The following is a 21,671-nucleotide window of genomic DNA, read 5'->3' as shown; positions in this document are numbered from 1 at the left end:
TTGAGACAAGGAATACGACTTTATTCGGAAAGCCGGCAGACCGAGAAGATGGCAGACTTATGTCTCAAAATAACCACCTTATCGGGGTCTGGATTCCAGTTTCTTTTATAGAATCAGACAGGGAAGTAAAGTAAAAAGGCAGAATAGAGACGGAGAGGCGGCGGGGAAGTAAAGTGGACCATCAGTCTTGCAAATCATCTCCTGGAATGACCATCCTTGAGGAGTGGATGCATTAATTTCTTCTTTCTTGCAGCCATTCACAGGTGGGCAGGGTCAGATTGTCTTCCTGTGAGCTGAACAGAGGCACTTTAGTTTAACATTCAGGCAGAGGGGCAGGGTTCCCTGAGGCAGGCCATTATGTATGATTATAGTAACAAAAGCAATGAAAAGCAAAGGCTAAAGTCAAAGAAACAGATCCAACATGGAGTCAGAATTGGCTCTTCCCTGTTACACCCTCAGACAGCAGGTAGGGTTGGGGAAGGTTATGGGTTGAATTGTGTCCCCGCAAAGGTTCTGAAGTCCTCCCAGTACCTGTGACCGTGACCGTATTTGGAAACAGCATTGTTGCTCACGATAGAGTTAAGATGAGGTCATTAGGGTGGCCTCTAATCCAATATGACTGGGGTCCTTATAAAAAGGGGAAATTTGGAGAGGGACTCACACACAGGGAGAAGGCCACGTGAAGATGAAGGCAGAGATGGGGGGATGCTTCTCCAAGCCAAGGAACCTCACAGATTGCCAGAAACCACCAGAAGCTGGGAGAGGCCTGGACCAGATTCTCCCTCAGAGCCCTCGGTGGGAAGTGACCCTGCCGACACCTTGATCTCCGACTTCCAGCCTCCAGAACCATGAGACAATAAAAGTCTGATGTTTAAACACCCCCCTCCCTGCCCCTGGGCTGTGGGACTTTGTTATATCAGCCTCAGGAAACTCAGACAAGAACTCGGCGAGAGCACCACACAGAGCCCTGCACACAGCAAGCGCTCAGCAAGCAGGGGCTTGGTCATCATTCAGACCCTCCCAACGGTCCACTTACCTGCTCCAGGCTGTGGAGGGAAGGGGACACCTCTGCTTGGCCTGGGGGCCTGGGGGCCTCGGGAGCTTGAGTCTGCTGTAGTGTCTGCTCTGGGGCTGCTGGACTTCCTTCGGCCCCCAGCTCCTGTAGCTCAAAGATTTCCCCAGCGTCCCTGGAGAGCCCCGGGCGGGTCCTGGCCTCGGGCGCCAGGGCTGAGTCCTCCACCTCCGACAGCGGCCCGGTCTCCACACCAGGGGCTGGTTGGCCCCTCTCAAGGTCTATGGGCATCTGCATCTCCTTGGGCTGGCTGCTGCTAGGTGACTAAAGAACAAAGTCATTTCTTGTGACAGGAGCCTGTAGGACAGGGCCTTTCCAAGCCACTTTTAGGGAAAGAAATGCCAACTGTCTGATGGGTAAGCAAGGCCTGTGCAATTTTAGAGAGGAACACTGCACGGGGTCAGGTCCCTGCTCTGCCACCGACTCCTTGGGGGATCCCAAGAGAAGCCTGTGGTGGGTTGAATGGTGGGCACCCAAGGATATATCCACATCCTAATCCCTAGTACTTGTGAATGGGACCTATTTAGAAATAGGGTCTCTTCAGCCGAGGTCATACTGGATAAGAGTGGGACCGGTATCCTATGACTAGTGCCCTTAAAAGGAGAGAGATTCAGAGACACATGGGGAGAGGCTGTGTGAAGACAGCAGAAATTGGAGTGACGCGCCCATAAGCCAAGGAGCGCCAAGCAAGTCCAGCCCCAACCAGGGGAAGCAAGGAAGGACCCGCCCCTAGAGCCCCGAGGGGACCAAACCCGCCAACCCCTTGATTTCAGATCTCTGGCCTCCAGAACTGTGGGACAGTAAGCTCCTAATGTTTTAAGCCCCCCGTCTATGGCGATCTGTCTCAGCAGCCCTGGGATACCAAAGAAAGCCTTTTGTCCCCTGTGCCTCAGCAGAATTTAAGTCTTCCAGCACAGATGTTCCAGGGCTCTGCTAAGGTGGGCGCAGACACCACTGCACAGGCTAAGTGTGGACGCAGGGGGGAAGGCCTGGGGCTGCCCCCCACCCCTCCACCTCCTGGGGCTTCACTGGACAACTCCCAGGGTGATACTTACAGGGCTGCCTGGCTCCTTCGGATTTTCTGCAAATCAAAAAGAAGAGAGAAAACTGAAAACAACTGATATTAACTATTACAGCGACTTCTGTGAGGAGAGGAAATGCCTTGAATTCACAGTCAAGAAAGTGGACTTACGTTTCCCAAAACCGACAACCGACTGGAAAAACCACGCAGCTGGGAAAACACAGGAGGGGCACTTACTTGGTAAGATTCCCCAGCACCCAGGGACCGCCTCCTCCAAGACCCTCTGGCTGGAGCTGCACCCGTCTCTCCTGGCTTCCCGGCCCCCGGCGCCCTGGATACCCGTCCCCAGCAGCTGCCCTGTGATTCTGGTCTCAAGCCCTGCACGTCGGGGAGCACGCAGCAGGCGGCTCCGAGCTCAGACACACGCGGGGCCCCCCGAGATGGAAAGTGAACAGAGCTGTGTTCAAATGAGAGGCTCCCGTCAGGAACCACTGACCCCAGGCCCCCGTTTCTGAGCTCCTGACGCTCTTGCTGACCCGGTTTCCTCAAGGATCAACGTGACTCTGATTTACCTCTTCCTCTATGGTGGCGAAAGGTGGCGGTGATGATGGCCGTGGCGATGGGAAGGACCACAGTCACAGCAAGGAGGATCCACGACAACGTTAGGTTTCCTGCAAGGAGGCAAAACAGAGAATGCTGTCGCAGGGCCAGGCACGCCCACCTCATCCAAGTGACATGCTGTTCTCGGGCATGGTGGCAGCACCGCCGTTCTCCAGGCCCCGAAGTGCTCTCTCGATGACTGTCGCCACGAACCTCCCCGGCAGGAGGCACGACAGGCTCAGACAGGACCTGGGCTCAGAGGCCCTGGGCTGTTGCTCACGTCCTTGGAAGCAGCAGAAGGTCTGACCTGCCAGCAGAGCAGCAAGAGGCCCTGGCATCCCGGGATGGGGCTCAGGTGTGAGTGGTCGCAGCTGCAGGATTTACTCCTGGGCCAGCAGCAGGCAGAGCCCGGAGGAGGCTGGGAGGAGGGAGTGGATGGCCAGTCCTCAGGGCAGTAGGGCCGGGCCCCGCTGGCCCAAGGGACAGGGCAGGGTCCACCCTGGGGAGACCTCTGGCTTGACCACTGGGGTGTCTCCGTCTCACCCTGCTGAGCTCCCAGCGCCGACAGGAGCCGTGGACGCACAGACACGGGGATGGGGCGGGCCCATCAGAGCCGTGGACGCTCGGCCACCCTGATGCAATCTGTCACCAAGGACAGAGGAGGAAGGAGCGAGTCTTTCACGTGGTGCCACTGTTCTGCTTAAAGGCTCTTTTTTATTCTCTGATCAGGCCCTTCCTCATTCTGCCTTCTGTTTTGGTGTTATAATAGCCTTTAAAAGTGTTTGTGGGTTATAGAGGGAACCTACCTCAACATAATAAAGGCCATATACGAGAAACCCACAGCAAACATCATACTCAATGCTGAGAAGCTGAAAGCACTTCCTCTAAGATCAGGAAGACGACAAGGATGTCCACTCTCACCACTATTATTCAACATAGTCTTGGAAGTGCTCACCACAGCAATCAGAGAAGAAAAAGAAATAAAAGGAATACAAATTGGAAAAGAAGAAATAAAACTGTCACTGTTTGCAGATGACATGATACTATACATAGAAAACCCTAAAGATGCTACCAGAAAACTACTAGAGCTCATCAATGAATTTGGTAAAGTTGCAGGATACAAAATAAATATACCGAAATCTCTTGCATTCCTATACACCAACAATGAAAGATCAGAAAGAGAAATCAAGGAAACAATCCCATTTACCATCACATCTAAAAGAATAAAGTACCTAGGAATAAGGAGGCAAAAGACCTGTATTCAGAAAACTATAAGATGCTGATGAAAGAAATCAAAGACGACACAAACAGATGGACAGATATACCATGTTCTTGGATTGGAAGAATCAATATTGTGAAAATGATTATACTACCCAAAGCAATCTACAGATTCAATGCAATCCCTATCAAATTACCAGTGGCATTTTTCACAGAACTAGAAGAAAAATTTTTACAATGTATATGGAAACACAAAAGACCCCGAATAGCCAAAGTAATCTTGAGAAAGAAAAATGGAGCTGGAGGAATCAGGCTTCCTGACTTCAGACTATACCACAAAGCTACAGTAATCAAGACAGTATGGTACTGGCACAAAAACAGAATTATAGATCAATGGAACAGGATTGAAAGTGCAGAGAAAAACCCACGCACCTATGGTCACCTAATCTATGGCAAAGGAGTCAAGAATATACAATGGAGAAAAGATAGCCTCTTCAGTAAGTGGTGCTGGGAAAACTGGACAGCTACACGTAAAAGAATGAAAGTAGAAAACTCTCTAACACCATACACAAAAATAAACTCCAAACGGATTAAAGACCTAAATGTAAGGCCAGATACTATAAAACCCTTAGAGGAAAACACAGGCAGAACACTCTCTGACATACATCACAGTAAGATCTTTTCTGAGCCACCTCCTACAGTAATGAAAATAAAAACAAAAATAAACAAATGGGACCTAATTAAACTGAAAAGCTTTTGCCCAGCAAAGGAAACCATACACAAAACACAAAGACAACCCTCAGAATGGGAGAAGATATTTGCAGACGAAGCAACTGCCAAGGGATTAATCTCCAAAATATACAAATAGTTCATGCAGCTCAATATCAAAAAACTAACAACCCAATCGAAAAATGGGCAGAAGATCTAAATAGACATTTCCCCAAAGAAGACATACAGGTGGCTAAAAAGCATATGAAAAGATGCTCAACATCACTAATTATTAGAGAAATGCAAATCAGAACTACAATGAGGTACCAGCTCACACGGGTCAGAATGGCCATCATCAAAAAATTCTACAAACAATAAATGCTGGAGAGGGTGTGCAGAAAAGGGAACCCTCCTACACTGTTGGTGGGAACGTAAACTGGTACAGCCATATTGGAGAACAGTATGGAGGTTCCTTAAAAAACTAAAAATAGAACTACCATATGATCCAGCAATCTCATTCCTGGGCATATATCTGAAGAAAACCATAATTCAAAAAGATACATGCACCCCAGTGTTCGCTGCAGCACTATTTACAATAGCCAGGACAGGGAAGCAACCTAAATGTCCATCAACAGATGAATGGATAAAGAAGATGTGGTATATATACAATGGAATATTACTCAGCCATAAAAGAGAATGAAATAACGCAACTTGCAGCAACATGGATGGATTTAGAGATTGTCATACTGAGTGAAGTAAGTCAGACAGAGAAAGACAAATATCATATGATATCACTCATATGTGGAATCTAAAAAAAGGGTACAAATGAACTTATGTACAAAACAGAAACAGAGTTACAGATGCAGAAATCAAACTTATGGTTGCCAGGGGTAAGGGGGGGAGGGATAAACTGGAAGATTGGGATTGACACATACACACTACTATATATAAAATAGATAACTAATAAGGACCTACTGTATAGCACAGGGAACTCTACTCAATACTCTGTAATGCCCTATACGGGAAAAGACTCTAAAAAAGAGTGGATATATGTATACGTATAACTGATTCACTCTGCTGTACACCTGAAACTAACACATTGTAAACCAACTGTACTCCAGTAAAAATTTAAAGAAAAAAGGTCCTTGCATGTTATTTAAAACAGAAGAAAACTGACAAGCTGATTTTTAAATCTCAGTGGATGTGCTGAGTCCAAGGGTGGCCTGACGACCTTGTGGAAGGAGGCAAGGGGGACTTCAGCTCCAACGTCAAGGCTGGCAGGAAAGTGGCACTGGCCCCAGAACAGACAGATAGGAAGCCCAGATGGACACGGTGCTCAGTTATGACCAAGTAACACTGAGGGCGGGGGAGGGATCGTCTTCAAAACACAAAACGGGGTAGTCGATATGTGCAGTGGGAAAACATACACTGAACCTAGACCCCTACCTCACACCTCGCAAAACACCAATTCCAGGTTCGTGTAGAGTGAAAAAGAGAAAGGTAAGACCACGAAGCTGCTGGCAGGTCACATAACAGAATACTTTCTCCGGGTGAGCAGAGATTTCTCACCCTGGAGAGGAAGAGCACCAACCATAGCGGAAAACAGCCACAAACTTAACCTCATTAAAATGAAGGACCTCTGTCCACAAGAGACCCCATAAAGTGAGTAAAAAGGCACCCTCGGGGGCAGAGGTGGGTGCAGATATACGATACAAAGGGCTTGTATCCCAAGCTTATAAATAATCATCAAAAATAAGAAAATGAAAACCCCAGACAACCAAATATAAAAATGGGCACATCTTCAGTGACCTGGATGGACCTAGAGATGATCACATGAAGTGAAGTAAGTCAGACAGAGAATGACAAATACCGCATGAAATCACTTATCTGTGGAATCTAAAAATATGACACAAATGAACATGTTTAGTAAACAGAGGCAGACTCACAGACGTAGAAAACAAACTTATGGTTACCAAAGGGTAAGGGGGGATGAGGGGGGGATAAATTAGGAGTTTGGGATTAACAGATACACACTACTATATATAAAATAGACCAACAAAAAGGTCCTACTGTATAGCACAGGGAACTATATTCAGTATCCTGGGATAAACCATAATGGAAAAGAATCTGAAAAGGAATATGTGTATGTATATATATATATATATACATAAAACTGAATCACTTTGTGTACACCAGAAACTAACACAATATTGTAAATCAACTATACTTCAATAATAAAAAAAGAATAGTGCCTGAGCCGACACGGCCCCAACATGGGGACAAGGACGGCAGAGCCACAGCTTGTCCCCAAGGATTCTATTTGTTTACTCAAGACAGGAGTGTATGAACGGTGACCCATGGGCCAAATCCCGCCCACTGCCCACTGCTATAAATAAAGTTTTATTCACACACAGCCAAGCAACAGCAGCAGAGTTGAGTTGTGACAACAGGGACCTTAGGGCTCACAGAGCCTCAACTTTTTACTTTTATGGATTTAAGAGACAGAATCAGACCCTTACCAGCCTCTGGATGAATTTTTACAGTGCAAACTGTATCCCTTGTGGCGTTGCAGGGTTGAAGGATGGTGCTGTCTTCACACCTGAGAGGAAGAATAAAGAAACCCTGAGCATTACTTCTCGCAGCCCAGGCCCGGCCCAAAGCATCCTTCTTAAAACCCACTGGTCAGGGGTTAGAGGGACCAGCCCCGGGTCCTGTGCTGCCCCACCAGGCTTCAGGCCATCAGTGTCTGGCATTTCCCGGGCTATCTGGCCCAAATTGGCTCAATGAGAATAAAGCTTGAGGATTCTCTGATATATAGGGGAGGGGCCTCCCTCTGTCTCTGTTCCCGGATAGAGATGTGTGTGGCTATGAGGACTGGACCTGCTGTAGCCATATCTCTACCAAGAGGGAAGTCAGCGTAAAGATGAAGCTCATGGAGAAGGGGACAGGCAAGCAAGTCCAGAGAAGCCAGAGCCCTGATCAAACCAGACCTGAGGGCAGTCCTTACTTTGGACCCGTCCGGTTCCTGAGCCAACAGTTTAACATGGTCTGAGTTGTATTTAAGAGTCTACAAATGTGAGCGATTTTGCAAGTGGCTTTACCACTGTAAATGTCTTCCCCAAAGTCCCCCCAAAATCTATGCCCACCCGAAACCACAGAATGCTACCTTATTTGGAAATGGGGTCTCTGCAGATGTAATCGTGTTAAGATGAGGTCATACTGGATCAGGGTGGGCCTGAATCAATGACCAGCGTCCTTACAAGAAGGAAATTGTATGCAGGCAGAGAGAAGGCCACGTGAAGATGCAGACACACAAACACACAGGGAGAAGACCACTTGGAGGCGGAAGCAGAGATTGAAGTGATGCGTCTACAAGCCAAGGAGCACCAAGGACTGCCGGCAACATGGAAAGCTGAGGAAGTGAGGGAAATTCCTCCCTGAGAGTCTTCGGAGGGAGCACGGGCTGCTGACACCTTGATTTCAGACTTCTGGTCTCCAGAACCGTGAAAGAATACATTTCTGTTGTTTATTAAAAGCCACCCACTTGTGGTGCTTTGTTACAGCAGCCCCAGGAAACTCTTACCGTGACAGTGGGCATCCCACCCTACCTCAGGGCGTGGTACTGCCGTCCTCTCTGCCTGTGGTTTTCTTTGCCTGGAGCTTCCTCCCTCCCTCCCTCACGGGGCCTCTGCTCTGGAGACCTGTCTCTAGCATCCCCTCTGTCCCTCATGGGCTTGTGACTGTATAGGTGTTGGGATGGTCTCCACCATGGCTGGGGGCGCCAGGCCTGCCATATGACCTGCGGGCCACAGCGGAGCTCATGATCATACCTGAAGGAAGGAAGGAAGGAAGGAATGAGCACTGACTCCAGTCCGTCACCAGGTGGAAACATCCAGGTGACTTGTCTGACTTAATTTCAGGACACCTCTATGGGGCAGGTGCTACCATTAGCCCCATTTTACACACGGGAAAACGGAGGCTCCGGGAAGGGGGCGGAAGAATAAGTGACCCAAAGCCAAACAGGCAGTGAATGGAGGAGGGGAACCCACGCCCAGGCCTGTTTGTTCAGCTCACACACCCCAGGCCAACACCTTTTGCACCGGAAGCAGCTCTCCGTGCAGTCCTTGGAGTCGCAGTAGAAGTAGCCCTGCTTGCACTGGCATAGCTGGTCGCTGGTTGGGAAGCATTCAGTCACCACCTCCTGATCTGCTGGAGGGAAGGCCGAGGGTCAGTCACCGGGGCCTGGACTCTGTCCTGCCCACGCCGGCCACGTCCAGGTTCACAGTCAAAGCCTCAGAATCTTCACCCCCCTCCTTCCCCAGCAGGGATGGAGACGGGGACCAGCCAGACCTCATCCCCTGCATCTGGAGCGTCTGTGGAGGGGCCCGTGGGTGCCCCTGCAATCTGGGCTGGGGCACAGGGCCAACTGCTCAGAAACACCCCCAAATCATTCTGTCCATCTCGTTTGCCCCACGAAGAACAGAACAGCTCTACTCGGTGTGGACGATGAACGGTCTCTCCCAGCATCACTGGGGGATTCCGCCCTTTCGCCTGTGACGGGCTCGGTCACGGGGCCACACCCCACATTTCACATCTACGGGGCTATTTCCATGGGGCCCACTGTCCACCCCCACGTGAATATCACACTGCTGAACTGTCTCTCTGTACAGACTCCTAGTACTTGGGGGAGCCAGCGTGCTATCTTGTTTTCCTCCTTTAGGAAAGAAGGAAGTTGTTTTGGCAACTGTCAGCATAGCCAGTTTTATGAAATCTCCTATTGGGATAGTTTACTTTTTAAAAATAAAAATTGTATCTACTTAAGGTGTACGGCATGATAAGTTGATACGTTCTGTTGGGATTTTCATTGGGAATGCACTAAATCTAAGAACCATTCCTGGGAAAACTGATACTTTGAAAACACTGAGGGAGTTCCCTATCTGTCCAGTGGTTAGGACGCGGCGCTGTCACCGCTGTGGCCCAGGTTCAGTTCCTGGTCAGGAACTAAGATTCTGCAAGTTACACCATGCGGCCCAAAAAACCCCCCAACAAAACGCTGAGCCTTCTTGCTTACTATCTTGTGGTATTCCTCGCCATATTTAGATTTCCTTAAATGTTGTTTGTTCACTTACACATTTATGCATGCTTTGCTAGATTTATTCCAAAGAATCTTGTTTGGTTTTCTTTTGCTAATGCAAGTGGTATTTTTCAATTACATTTTAAAAAACAATGTCACCGATATACAGAGATTTAGAAGAACTTCTGTATATCGTCCTTATACATAGCAACTCTGAAATCCTAATGACCTGTAGGTTGATTCTTTAGCCAATACACACAGCATCATGATAAAAACAAGCACTTTGTGATGCCTGTTCTAGCAGCCCCATCCCCGTGTTCCTCTGTGATCATTTCCTTTGGGGAGGTTCCCACAGGACCAGTCGACGGGGGCACGTTGCCTGGACAGCAGCCCACTCACCCTCCCGGCACTGGGAACACGGCACGCAGCTGCTCTCCTCACTGGGGTGGGCCCGGAAGGTTCCCGACTCGCACTCCCTGCATTCTCCGATGCTGTGGTCCTGGTCTATGTATTGGCTGACGTAGTAGCCTGTGGCAGGTGGTACACGGAGGGGAGGTGGGTGTCCAGGGCTGTCCTGCTCTGCTGCAGACCCCGCCTGGTCTCTGAGGCCTCTGCATGAGGAGGTCCCAAGGCACCTGGAGGCCAGACCGCCTGCACAGTACCCACCCCTCTCCTTCGAACATTCTGGACTGATCCGAGGCCACAGGTGTCCTAGAAACTGGGGACCTGAACTGCCCCTTGGCTTTTACTGATGCCATGCAGTATGTGGATGTTGGGCAGAGGTCACGAGATTTCACGTTGGACCAACTGTGTCCCTTTCTTTCCTACATGTGGTTCATGTAGGTGTGCGTGTGAATGCATGGATGTGTGTGTATAACTGTATGTAGTGTGTGTACTGGTGGGTGTGCAGGCGTGTGTGGGGAGGATACGGGGCTGAGTGTCCAGGTTTTGGGCGTTTGGTCTCTGAACCAGGAGCCCGGAAGGCACACTTGCCCGGATAAAATGAGGCACGTGTGCAGGTGTGTGTGAGTGGATGATGCCCATGGTGATGGTACAGGTGTGTGGCTGGACCCTTACAAGAGGAGGCCGTGAAGGGACTTTCATTGATCACGTGGGCACACCTGTCTGATTGTGGATGGGGTGCGGGTGGGAAGGTGGGCGTGTCCAGCCTGGGCACGCATCCCCACTTCTGTCCTCCAAGCCCTGCTGAACTCACCTCACCCATCTCAAAACAAGCACACACCACTCTGTCCACACGAGAGCCCCCAAGGTGGGTGCAGAGGTGGGGCACTGGGCAGCTGCCCAGCAGAGGCCCTCCCACCCCACAGGCAGCCCCCAGCTCTGCTCAAAGGGACTGAGGCCTCCCTCCTCCCAGGCAGGGGTCTGCCCCGGAAGGCTCTGTAAGTGGTCCCAGACTCACCAGCCGGGCAGAATTTGCTGCAGCGGAAAAGGCTGGTAACCTCATACTCGCCCGGGTTACACGGGGTCTCCCCGGTTGCCATGGTCACCTTCAATCAGAAAGAGGAGATTGGCATTATCAAAAGATGCCTCTGCTCCTGATGGAAGCAGACACCGAGACCCCTGAGCAAGGAGTGGCAGTCACCCCCAGCCCGGAGCACTGCCTCCCTCGTCGGGGTGGGCTTCCTCGGGGGAGCATCTCCGTGCTGTTCCACTCGCGATACAGAGCAGTATTATTTGGGGGGAATATGTTCTTTGGTTCCCAAATGTATGTGGATTTGTTGACTACTTCGATGGTGGACGCCTATTTTATTTGCATGGTCAGAACTAGACCCTTTGTGGTAGTAATCCTCTGGAATTTAGTATTTGATTTTTTCTAGTCTATAGTAAAATTTTTTCACCTGTTGTATATAGATTGTGTTAAGAAAGGATATTGTCTATGGGTTGGGAACGGGGATCTGAGTGTGTATGTGTATCTGAACGTGTACATCTTTGTATTATATATTTGAATGTGCACACACACGCACACACACACACACTCAGCCCCCCGCAGCCCCGCCCCTCCGCAGCCCCGCCCCTCCGCATGCCCCCCCCCCCCTTCCACTGGGGCTCCCCGCGCTCAGTCACCAAGTATGTGCAGCGGGATCGGCCCCGCCTGGGCCTTTGGGTGCAGGAAACTTCCCGTTGCGACCTGCTCGGGATGGGAATCCGGATGCGGGATGTCCCGCCGCCCGCGTCATCCTCGTTCCGGACGCGCGCCCAGGCCACAGCCCCCTTACCGTTCTCAGAGTCCTCCCTCCCCGGAGACCCTCCGCCGCCGTCCCACCTGCGCCGCGAACAGCAGCAGCACCGCCGGGACAGCGCGCGCCCGGGGCACCATCGCGACGCCTCTGCGGACGAGCTGACAACTGCGGTCACACTTCCAAGCGTGGCTACCCGTCGACCTCCGGGTCCCATTCGATGAGGAGTTTCTGACTTCCCAGCCAATCGGAGGGGAGCTTCTGACTAAAGTACCCGATCGGAGCGGACGGCCTTCCCCTCGCCCCACCCACGGGCTCCGCCTCCCAGTTGCCACGCCTCCCTGCTGGAACCGGTACTTTCCGCTTTCCCGGATTCCCGTAGGTCGGCCACGCGGAGGAGACAACTAGGACCGGTGGTCCTGCGCGTCCCTGGTCCCCGCGCCTCCCGCCTTGGATGCCCAGGCCTCCAGCCCAGGCCGTCGCCGCTCCGGGGCCACCTATGGGCTTCGGGCTTCGGCGCCCCCGGGACGGCCATTCCCGGCCCTCCCCCCAAGTTTAACTTGTTGCCCAGTCGCTTCCGAGGGGGCGGGGGAGGGCAGGGTGTCTGCACAGCCCCCGCCGCAAAGGAAAGGACGGAGCGCCTCGCTTGCCACGCCCCCCTCCCCAGCCCCTCCTGAGCGAGCACTCTGCCAACCGCCGGTCCCCCCCCCGCCCCGCCCCGCTCCTCCTGCGCCCTCGGCCCCAGATGCCCCAGGGGCTCCGACCTGGGCTCGGGTGGCCGCCGCACACCGAGCGTCTGTCTCTCCCTCCCCGCCTCAACCACAGCATCTTTCGAGCTGCCCGCGGGAGCGACGTTGATGAGGGAGGCGGGTGAGGTGGATGCGAGGGATTCAAGGGGAGGAGACCCTTCCCTCGTGGGGAGAGCAGGATACAGCCCAGGCACATCCACAGGGGGCTTCGCGCCCCTTCATCTCCGAAACCTCCTCCAACGTCCCCCGCCCCCACCCGGAATCCCATACTCCAGGGGGCCCGCTCAGCTGCTTGAGTCCCTCAGCCCTGCCCGGGACCCAGGTCGCTTCTGCTAGGAGTTCTTCCTACTAGAGGTTGCTGGCTGTTCACCCAAGGAGGTGACAAGGTGAGGTGACTGTCACCGTGTCCCCAGGAAGTGCATCTCCTCAGCCTCTCTCTTTGCTGCTCTGGGTCTCCTAGAGGGTGAGGTGGGGCCCCAGCACAGGCCCTCCTGAGCCTCCACTCTCCTAGTCCAGCTGCAACATCCTCTTCTCGCCCAGATGCCCCGGGAGCCAAGCCAGGCACACTGTCAGTGGGGCAGGGAAATGGGTGCTGAGTGGAGGTGAGGGTGGGAGGCCCAGCTCTGGATCCTACATCATTCTAGATTTAACCACCAGCATCTGGACACCCAAGAGTTGGCTGATGGACCCTGAAACCTGTCCAGGTTTTTACTGCACGGAGGTGCTGCGTGATGCCCTTGCAACCACCTCTCTGGGCATTGGTCACCTGTTCCCCTGGGACGATGCCCACCCAGCTTTCTTTTCCTTGTTATTTAGAGTAGTTCTTGGCCTACCAAGGACATAAAGAGAATTCTGGAGGAGATTCCGAGGCTGCAGGGGCCGGAGGTTGGAGGGGCTGGTGGATCGGGCTGCAGCAGGGTGGCCCCGCCTGGCTCTGAAGAGGCCAGGGTGCAAGACAGGTGGCCCAGGGCTTCGGGTCCAGAGTAGCCTGCCTCAGTAACAAGGTGCAGAATACGTCCACCTGGAAAGCACCCACCCTCAGCAGGGAGTGACAGCCACATGGGGATCCAGAGCCAGTCTAGGGGCACTGCCCTCGATGCGGGATCCCGGGAGTCCCGTCTGCCTAGTGCAGGCGTGAGGGCTGGGATGGCAGTGCCCACCTGCCCCTTCCTTGGCCCCAGTCCAAGTCCATCCTGTCCTGCGGCCTCTCCCTCTGTGTCTTTCATCCTTCATGTACTGTCAGGGCCGGGCTGCAGTCTCCCTGTACTGTGGTGCGTGGGGTCTGCGGTCAGCTGTCCCCACCCTCCCGTTCAGGGGCATCCTGGGCTGTCCCAGAAAAGGGAGGCCCACTCACCTGGCCCTGGTGTTTGTGAGTACCGGGAATGGTGGCCACAGTGGAATTGAAGGGCTGGGCTGGGGGCAGCAGGGCAGGGAGGGGGCTGTTACTGTGGAGAAGGGACCGGGCCAAATGGGCTTGAGGGCCACCCTGGAGGCCCCGGTGGGCAGCGCCCCTCCCGTGTCCTCAGCTGGCTCAGCGGCTGTTTGACAGGACCCCAGCTTCCTGACGCTGGCTTAGCAGGGTGGGCTGCTTCTAACTGCTCCCTGCAAACTGCACCCCCATCCTCCACGGACCTCCTCCCTCCATCCTCAGGGCCTCGGACCCTTCCCTGGGCCCCTCCAGCCCCAGACAGCTTCTGCTGGCATTGAGTTTCTCCCCTGAAAGACACCCCACCCCCGCCAGTTTCCAGAAGTTCCCCAAGAAGACAACACACACAATTTGTGTGTCTGTTTATTTCAAGGGATGGAGCAAAGACATGTCCCCAAACTGGGGGAGGGCAAGAACATGGGTACATAAACTGAACAATCAGCTCAGATGACACCGCCACAACATAGTTTAAGGCTCCGTGTGTATCTATATGTGCAGATGCTCACACACACACACACACACACACACACCCCCTGGCATTTGACACAGGAATGGAGGCCAGACGCCAGGCGCTGTTCGCAGCCTGCCTAAAATATTGCGATTTCGTTTATTAAAAACGTGTGGGAGGGGAAGACCGTGCATCAATCTGAGCAAACTGTCCAACTCAGGCTCCAGGCCGGGGACGCTGCCCCCAGGCACACCGTGCTCACGTGTGCCGGCCCCAGCTTGGCACGTCCTGGCTGAGGGAGGTGGGGCGGGTCCTGTAGGTATATGAACTGGGTTCCGTCCAAACAGCACAAAGGCAGAATAAAGCCCCAAGCGCCCTCTCCAAAGCAGCCCAGCTGGCGCCCCCAGCCCACCTGTGGCCCCTCCAGGGCAATGTGGGCAGGGTCTCAGGAAGGGATGGCCTGTGTGTTAGGCCCAAGGACGACCTGGGGTCCCGGCTTGCTCCTCAAAGCCCCCCACTCACCCCTGCTGGGGAGCAACATCCAGAGCCCTGCGGGCCCTCCTGCCCCTCCGCCATCAGTCCCCTGAGGCTGACCGGGGATGATGGGACGAGGTCACCAGGGAGTGCAGTGCACAACGAATGTGGCATTTGGCTTCAGCATTAAGGCCAGCGCCTCCCCGCGAGGACCCCGTGTGGCTCCCCGGGTCCCTCCTGCTGTTGTGCCGCCGTGGGCCCCTCTGTCCACAGAGGCCGTGCTCGCTGAGTCTCTGCCTCCACGGGGCTGGCTTAAAGTGCTAGGTGCCTGGGAGGGAGGCTGGGGCCACCCGAGTTCGGCAGGCGATGCCCGCGCCGTCCCCAAAGGGCTCTTATTTGAGGATGTAGTTAATGAGCAGCTGACACGCCAGGAACACGCAGAGCAGGAACCAAGGGCGGGGACTGTGCAAGAGGCCTGGGGCCGGTGCCTGCCTGGCCTGTGCCGTGGAGCTCAGCACGGCCGAGAGATGCCTGGAACGATAGGGCGCCGCAGTTCAGCCAGGGCCAGCCCAGGCAGGATGGCACATCCCTGCCCCGGGTGCACATGGGGGTGGAGGGCTCGTTTACGGGAGGGACCCAGGGCACAGTGGCTGCACTGCGCTTCCTGGGCACACATTCCGGGGGGGGGGGGTCAAGGCTGGGGGAGCTGGGCCTCTTACATCCTCCCTCCCACCTCCATTGTTATGGGCTGAACTGTGTCCCCCAAAGTCCTCTGTTGGAATCCTGACCCCCAGCGCCCCAGAATGCAACTGTATTTGGAAATGTGACCTTTAAAGAGGTGAATAAAGTAAAATGCGGCCACTAGGATGGGCCCTAATCCCGTAGGACTGGTGTCCTTATAAGAAGAGGAGGTCAGGACACAGACACACACAGAGGGACGACCCCGTGAGGACACAGGGAGAAGACGGCCGTCTACACGCCGAGGAGAGAGGCCTCAGGAGGAACCAGCCCTGCGCTGATCTTGGACTTCCAGCCTCCAGGACTGGGAGAGGTAAATGTCTGTGGTTGAAGCTGCTTCCCTGTGGTACTCTGTATGGCAGCCCAGGAAACCCATAGCCCCGCCCTGGACTCTGACGTCAGTGTGTGTCTGGACCTCAGCAGAAGCTTCCGGCGGTTCTCCCGGCCACCTGCCTTGCAGCTAGTCTCCTTCTGTGGTGCTAAATGGCCACCCCGACCCTCCGGGCTCCCACGGCCTCTGGGCTCAGCTCCACCATCTCCGCCCCCTCACCTGACTCGCCCTTCTCCCGGGCAGCGGCCCACCTGTGGTGCCCTCTGCTCTCCCCCTTTGCAGCTCCTCCCTGCCCACCTGCATCCTCCTCCAGGAAGCCCTCCCTGACCATGGAGACAGCATTCCTCTCCCTCTCTCAGCCCCACACAGCCTGCAGTGGAGTGGGGTGCTAAAAAGGTGTGAAACGCCTCTATGCCACGTATGGGTGGGTCACAGGCATGAAATTCTAGGCTTCCGAGGGCGGCTCCGATGCTAACAGCTGGGTAAGTGCTCGCTGGGTGCCAGGCACAGAGCTCAGCCCTCTGTTCCATCCTCCTCCCGCCCCAGGGCCACTGCTGTCACCCCAGTTCACAGATGGGGAGACTGAGGCAGGGACAGCCCGAGGTCCCACAGGCTGGGAGTCCTGCAGCCCTGCTGGAGCCGGAAGCCTGGCTCTGGGGCAGAGCTGGGAAGCAGGGCTCTGCCTCCTGGTGCCGGCGAAACAGAGTGTGTTCCCAGTCTTCCCCGAGATGACTCACCCAGCTGTTCCTGAGGACCCACAATTCTTGGAGCTGGGGCCACCGCGGGGCGGTAGGAGACATCCTCGGGGGAGCCGGTGCTGGCAGCACCTCCTTCCAGCTTCTGTTTGCTCCACCCGCCACAAGCGCGGGCAGCCCTGCCCTGGTTCACCTGGACTCCATCAAGCCCCCGCCAGGCCCAGCATCCTCCTTGCCGGCTCAGCCTGTTTACACGCCGCTTTCTGCCCTGCCTGCCCCTCGCAGAGGGCAGAACCCAGGAGGTCCCCTGTCCTCGCCCAGTAGCCAGACCGTCTGAAGTCCTGAGGGTTCTAGCCCAAGTGACAGTGCAGGTGAACGCCTCCCCTCACCCCCCGCCGGCTCTGGCTCTCCTGCTCTCTGACCCGGAGCCCCGGATGGACCCCCGAGCGTGGCCCACCTATGTAGCTCCTGCTGGGCCTCCCGGATGGACAGGATCCCCTCGTGCAGCAACTGCAGCCGCCACGCCTCCTTCCCACACCGAGGGCACGGGCTCTCGCAGCCTGGGACGCAGGACCCGGGGGACACGGGAACATGGGGTGGGGGGGGAGAAGTGAGGATGAGCGGGGATGTCTGGGGAGCCGGCAGGTGGGGTCCTGGGGCCGTGTCCCACCTCACAGGAGCCTTCAGGTGAAGCTAATAATACAGGGAGGTGGTGCCGAGGGATGTTTCCAGAGGGAACCCCGGGCTCAGCTGGCCTCTGATTAGCCCAGAGGTGGGGACCAAGCTGGGGAGACAGGCACTCCCTTGAGGGCAGGGGGAATAGAGGCAGGAGCCAACCCGGAGAGTCACAGACAGGTGGACAGGGCCCAGCCTCGCCCCTCGCACTGGCCCCGCCCCCTGAGTGCAGACTCGGGAGCCCCGCCCCCTCCCACGGCCCCATCTGCCCTTGGGCTTCTCTCCTCCCGCCCTGAAGAGGGCCTGGCCCAGGCGGGCTCACCGGGAGCGAAGTCACGGTCCTCCTCCTCGTCAGAGAGCTCCGGGCAGGACTCGGGCGTGGAGCCGCTGCTCTCGGTGGCCTGGCTGTGGCCAGACGGCTGGTCGCTGGCCTTGCGGAGCCGCCGGTCGGGGCCAGACCCCTGGAGGGAGATGGAGCAGCTGTGGCCGGGAGCTCACCCACACCCACCGCACCCTCGTGCGCCCGCTGTGCCCTCGGGGACCTGCTGGGGTGTCGCTGGCCTTGGGGACGTGGTGGTGGGTTTATGCCAGGGCAGCTCCAGAGGAGGTGGCCGGCAGAGGAGGGAACTGCTGGCTCTGGGTGCACAGAGGAGGTCTGGCCCTGCCCTGCCTGGACTGGAGCCTCACTCCCCCCGGGCGTCAGTGTCCTCAGGGGTAATGCAGACTGCTGGCCCCTCTGTGGCGGCCTGGGGACCGTCACGAGGTCCTGCCCAGTACATGCGGAGATGATGGGGGTGGGGCCAGGGACCCGCTCAGTGTGTGAGCTGACAGCTAGGGCTTCCCCAGCGTGGAGGGACCCCCCAGGCTGGCCGGCCTCAAACAAGCCCCCTGAGTACAGGAGTGGCCAGGTGACAGCAGGCCTGTGTCCAACAGACAGGCCCGGGATGGTGCCTGGACGCTCTGCATTAGGGCCCTGTGGCTCTGATGTGTATCAGCGATGGGGGGTGGGGTCAGAGATGGGGGTGTGGTCAGTGCTGGGGGTGTGGTCACTGATGGGGTGGGGTCAGTGCTGGGGGTGGGGTCAGCGCTGGGGGGTGGGGTCAGCGATGGGAGGTGCAGACAGAGATGGAGAGTGGGGCAGTCCACCTAGGAGGACTTTGCCGCAGGGACAGGTTTAGGGGTGTGGTGGGGCCCGAGCCGACTGGAAAGGCTGAAGAGAAGGAGGAGGATGCAGGATGTCAGGTGGACACGTGTGCGAGGGGCTGGGGCCATCTGGTCTAGGCTGAGGGGCCGCGGGATGTGGTGGAAGGGTGGGTGGGACACACGTGGCTGGTGAGATACTGTGGCCCCTGTTTGCTGGGAAAATTGGGGCCCCTGGGCAAGATGGGGAGTCCACCCTTCCCTGCCCCGGGTGGGCCATGCCCCCCGGCCGTGTGCACAGTGGGTGCCCAGCTGGTGTAGTGGGTGCTGTTCCACACGTGGAACCTGCCCACGTGGTGGGGGCCACTCCAGGCTTCCCTTAAAAGGCACCTCTGTCTGGAGCTCTCCTTCCTTGTGTCTCCTGGAACCTCCCACCTGCACTCCCACCTGCCCTCCCCCGTGTCTCCCACCCTCTCTCCCACACTTTTGAGGCCCAGGCATCTGGGTAAGTGCCCCGCCTCCTCCTCCTACTTGGGCGAATCCCTGGGCTGCCCTGAGCCTCCGTTTTTTTCATCTGTGGCATGGGATAACGTGCTGCCCGCACCGCAGAGGGTGGCTCTGGGGGGTGATGGGCCAAGATCATACACCCCGGCGCAGTGCCGTGAGCACCGGGGTGCCCTGGGAACTGAGCGTCCTGCAAATCCAGGCATCCAGGCCCCACGCTGGGCAGGGAAGGGCAGGGCAGGGATGCAGGGGGATGCCAGAGGAGACCCTGCTAGGACGTGGGTCAGAGTGTGCCAGGGTGGGGGACCCAGAGGAGGGGGGCCAGGCAGGTGGGTGTGAGGGTGGGCATGGGGCCACACCTGGAGGGACCCAGCAGGGGCCCTGGGAGTGGTGCTGACCTGGTGCCTGGGCCCCGGGCTGCCCAGGAAGGTGGTCTGGCGGGCCATGGTCTCCCGCTGCAGGGTGTGCAGGACCCCGTCTTGCTCAAACTGGGCAATGTCCTTCAGGGGGTCCCAGGGGCTGTGGCTGGAGGGTGCAGAGAGTGTCCGTTGGCAGGGGCGGTGGCCCTCGAAGTGAGGGGGCCCCATCCCGGCCCAGCCCTCAGCCTCCCAGCAGGACTGGAGACCCCCAGGGGAGTGACCGTTGCCTGCACCTGTATGCAGCCCCCGTGTGACCCTCTGTCCCATCACCCAGGGCCAGGATGGTGGGGGTCTGCTACCCAGCCCAGGGCGGGGCCCAGGCTGCTGTCTGCCAGCACTCACTCCTCGTATCGGTAGCGCCACTCCCGGGTGGCGGGGTCCAGGTGGAACAGCTGAGGCGTCCAGGGCACGAGGTTCTGCTGGCGCTCTCGGGCCCGCTGCCGCTGTGCCTCCTCCAGGGCAAACTTCTCCTGTGTGGCTTTGTGCTGGTCACCCTCACTGATGGCTCTGGTGACGTGCTGCCAGAGCCTGTGAGCGGAGCACACGCTCTGAGCTGGGGGACCTGGGCAGTCCCGTCCCCTCACGCTAGAGGGGAGCCTCAGAGCAACCTCCACTTGATTGCCTCCAGTGACAGGGAGCTCACTGCCTCTCAGGGTGCCCGGGTCTCCTGGGCACTGTTGATTTACCCTGAGATGGTTCTTTCTTACGCTGGACGCACACCTGCCACCAGCAGGGCCTTCCCTGTGGACTGCAGGTCATCTGCCCCGGAGCCTGCTCTTCCCCAGGCCTCCCCTGCTCTCCCTCCAGCTGCCCACAGCTGGACGTGTCCTCTGCCAAGAAGGGTCCACTCAGGTCCGTCCTCCCTGCCAGGGACATCCAGGGGACGTGCATCCAGGAGACAGCAGCTGCCGGCCCGGCCACCCCAGCCGGGGTCAGGGGTCCTGCGGCGCCCGGGCCTCACCTCTCCGACTCCAGCTCTGTCTGCTCCTCCAAAGGCACCGTGTGCCGCTTCAGCCGCTGCCCGCGGACCTCCTCGCTCGGGTTCCAGAAGAGCTCGGCGCCTCCTCTGCCCTCCTCCTTGATGAACACTTCCCTGTCCTGCCCCAGACGGCCGGGCGGGTCAGAGGTGCCGGCCGTGGCCGCTGCTGCCCCCGGGCCCACCCACGCCTGCCCGGAGGCGGCCTCTCACCCAGTGTCCCGTGAGCCGTGCCAGGACCTCCTCGCCCGACGTGATCTTCCCGGAGACCTGGTTGATGCTCGTGCTGCCCCCGAAGAAGGGCTGTGGGGACATGCCCGAGACGATGCCCTCACGACGCCGGTGAGGGCGGCAGCCACGCCCCCCTCGTGGAGCCGGGGAGGAGGGGCCCCTTCCTCACGGGTTGGGGGGGGAGGTGAGCTCCCAGCCCCAGTGCGTGGGGGGCCGGCTGGGACGGGACTGAAGCTGGAGGTGGCCACACTCGCCCACGGCCCAGCCTGAGCTCAAGGGTGCTGGGTCCCCGCCAGGCCTTTGTGCCCCGTGGTGGGGAAGGGGCCTGGGCCTGTCCAAGCTCTGCTGTGTGGCCTGTGGGCAGCCCCTTCCCCTCTCTGGGCCCCGCTGTGCTACAGGGAAGCCAGGAGCTGCTCGTCCATGTGCACCTGCTCAGGAAACCATCCGTGGGGCACTGAGAGGGCAGGAGGGGGCCCCCCAAGACCTCGCCTCTCCCCGGCCCAAGCCCCGCACCCCCCAAGGCCCCTGGGCGGCCGAGGTGCTGCGGCCAGTGCACCTTGAGCTTGAATTCCAGCTCAGCCTGGAAGTTGTTTTTCTCACACTCGACGGTCACTCTGCCGCCCAGCTCCATGGTCATGGTGCCGTAGAGAATGCCTGGAACACAGCCGCACTGGGGGGTCAGGGCCACCCCCGGGCCAGCCGAGCCCCCAGACCTCTGCCGAGTCCTGACCCAGCAACACTGAGCCGGGGAGGCCCCTGTCAGGGCCCGGGGGGCGAGATGGGGGCAGGGAGGGGGCAGGCGCTCTGGGGGCAGTGCTGCCAGGAGGGGGAGAATCTCGTTAGGTGAGCAGAGCCCGTGACCGGGCCTGATTCCGCAGTGACCAGCTCCCCGCAGCGAACGGGGTCTCTGGCCCCAGGGCCTTTGCTCATGCGAGTTGCTAAGTCTGGGAGACACCTCCACCCTTTACTAGGTC

General features: G+C 57.0%; 2 protein-coding genes across 13 annotated transcripts in view; both read right to left on the bottom strand.

Annotated features, from left to right (window-relative positions):
* LOC133100030 (tumor necrosis factor receptor superfamily member 10B-like) lies at positions 1–12,095 on the bottom strand. Of its 5 annotated transcripts, none has more exons than XM_061203880.1 (11): positions 11,978–12,095; positions 11,114–11,201; positions 10,093–10,221; positions 8,711–8,828; positions 8,228–8,449; positions 7,139–7,218; positions 2,666–2,764; positions 2,265–2,303; positions 2,128–2,153; positions 1,037–1,336; positions 1–293 (listed from the first exon to the last, which is right to left on the bottom strand). In XM_061203880.1, exons 1-11 carry the CDS (start codon positions 12,029–12,031, stop codon positions 258–260), a joined length of 1,191 nt encoding a protein of 396 aa, XP_061059863.1. In that variant the 5' UTR covers positions 12,032–12,095; the 3' UTR covers positions 1–257. The 5 variants fall into 5 exon arrangements, with proteins under 5 accessions (XP_061059863.1, XP_061059864.1, XP_061059865.1 ...); XM_061203881.1 differs by having other exon boundaries at positions 8,711–8,825; XM_061203882.1 differs by lacking the exon at positions 8,228–8,449.
* Positions 12,096–14,425: 2,330 nt separating this feature from the next.
* OSBPL5 (oxysterol binding protein like 5) overlaps positions 14,426–21,671 on the bottom strand; it is a 71,650-nt gene continuing 64,404 nt past the window's right edge. For all 8 annotated transcript variants that reach the window (XM_061202251.1, XM_061202252.1, XM_061202246.1 and 5 more), the window contains 8 exons: positions 21,254–21,351; positions 20,680–20,769; positions 20,452–20,588; positions 19,833–20,018; positions 19,470–19,596; positions 17,750–17,888; positions 17,210–17,312; positions 14,426–15,519 (listed from right to left, as the gene is read on the bottom strand). In XM_061202251.1, coding sequence (XP_061058234.1) covers positions 15,381–15,519; positions 17,210–17,312; positions 17,750–17,888; positions 19,470–19,596; positions 19,833–20,018; positions 20,452–20,588; positions 20,680–20,769; positions 21,254–21,351 — 1,019 coding nt within the window. In that variant the 3' untranslated portion in view covers positions 14,426–15,380. The remainder of the gene's footprint in view (positions 15,520–17,209; positions 17,313–17,749; positions 17,889–19,469; positions 19,597–19,832; positions 20,019–20,451; positions 20,589–20,679; positions 20,770–21,253; positions 21,352–21,671) is intronic.

Source organism: Eubalaena glacialis, chromosome 10 (genome assembly GCF_028564815.1).
Source record: "Eubalaena glacialis isolate mEubGla1 chromosome 10, mEubGla1.1.hap2.+ XY, whole genome shotgun sequence".
Taxonomy (NCBI): domain Eukaryota; kingdom Metazoa; phylum Chordata; class Mammalia; order Artiodactyla; family Balaenidae; genus Eubalaena; species Eubalaena glacialis.
The sequence above is the reverse complement of the archived record's forward strand: the minus strand, read 5'-3'. Positions and strand labels throughout refer to the sequence as shown.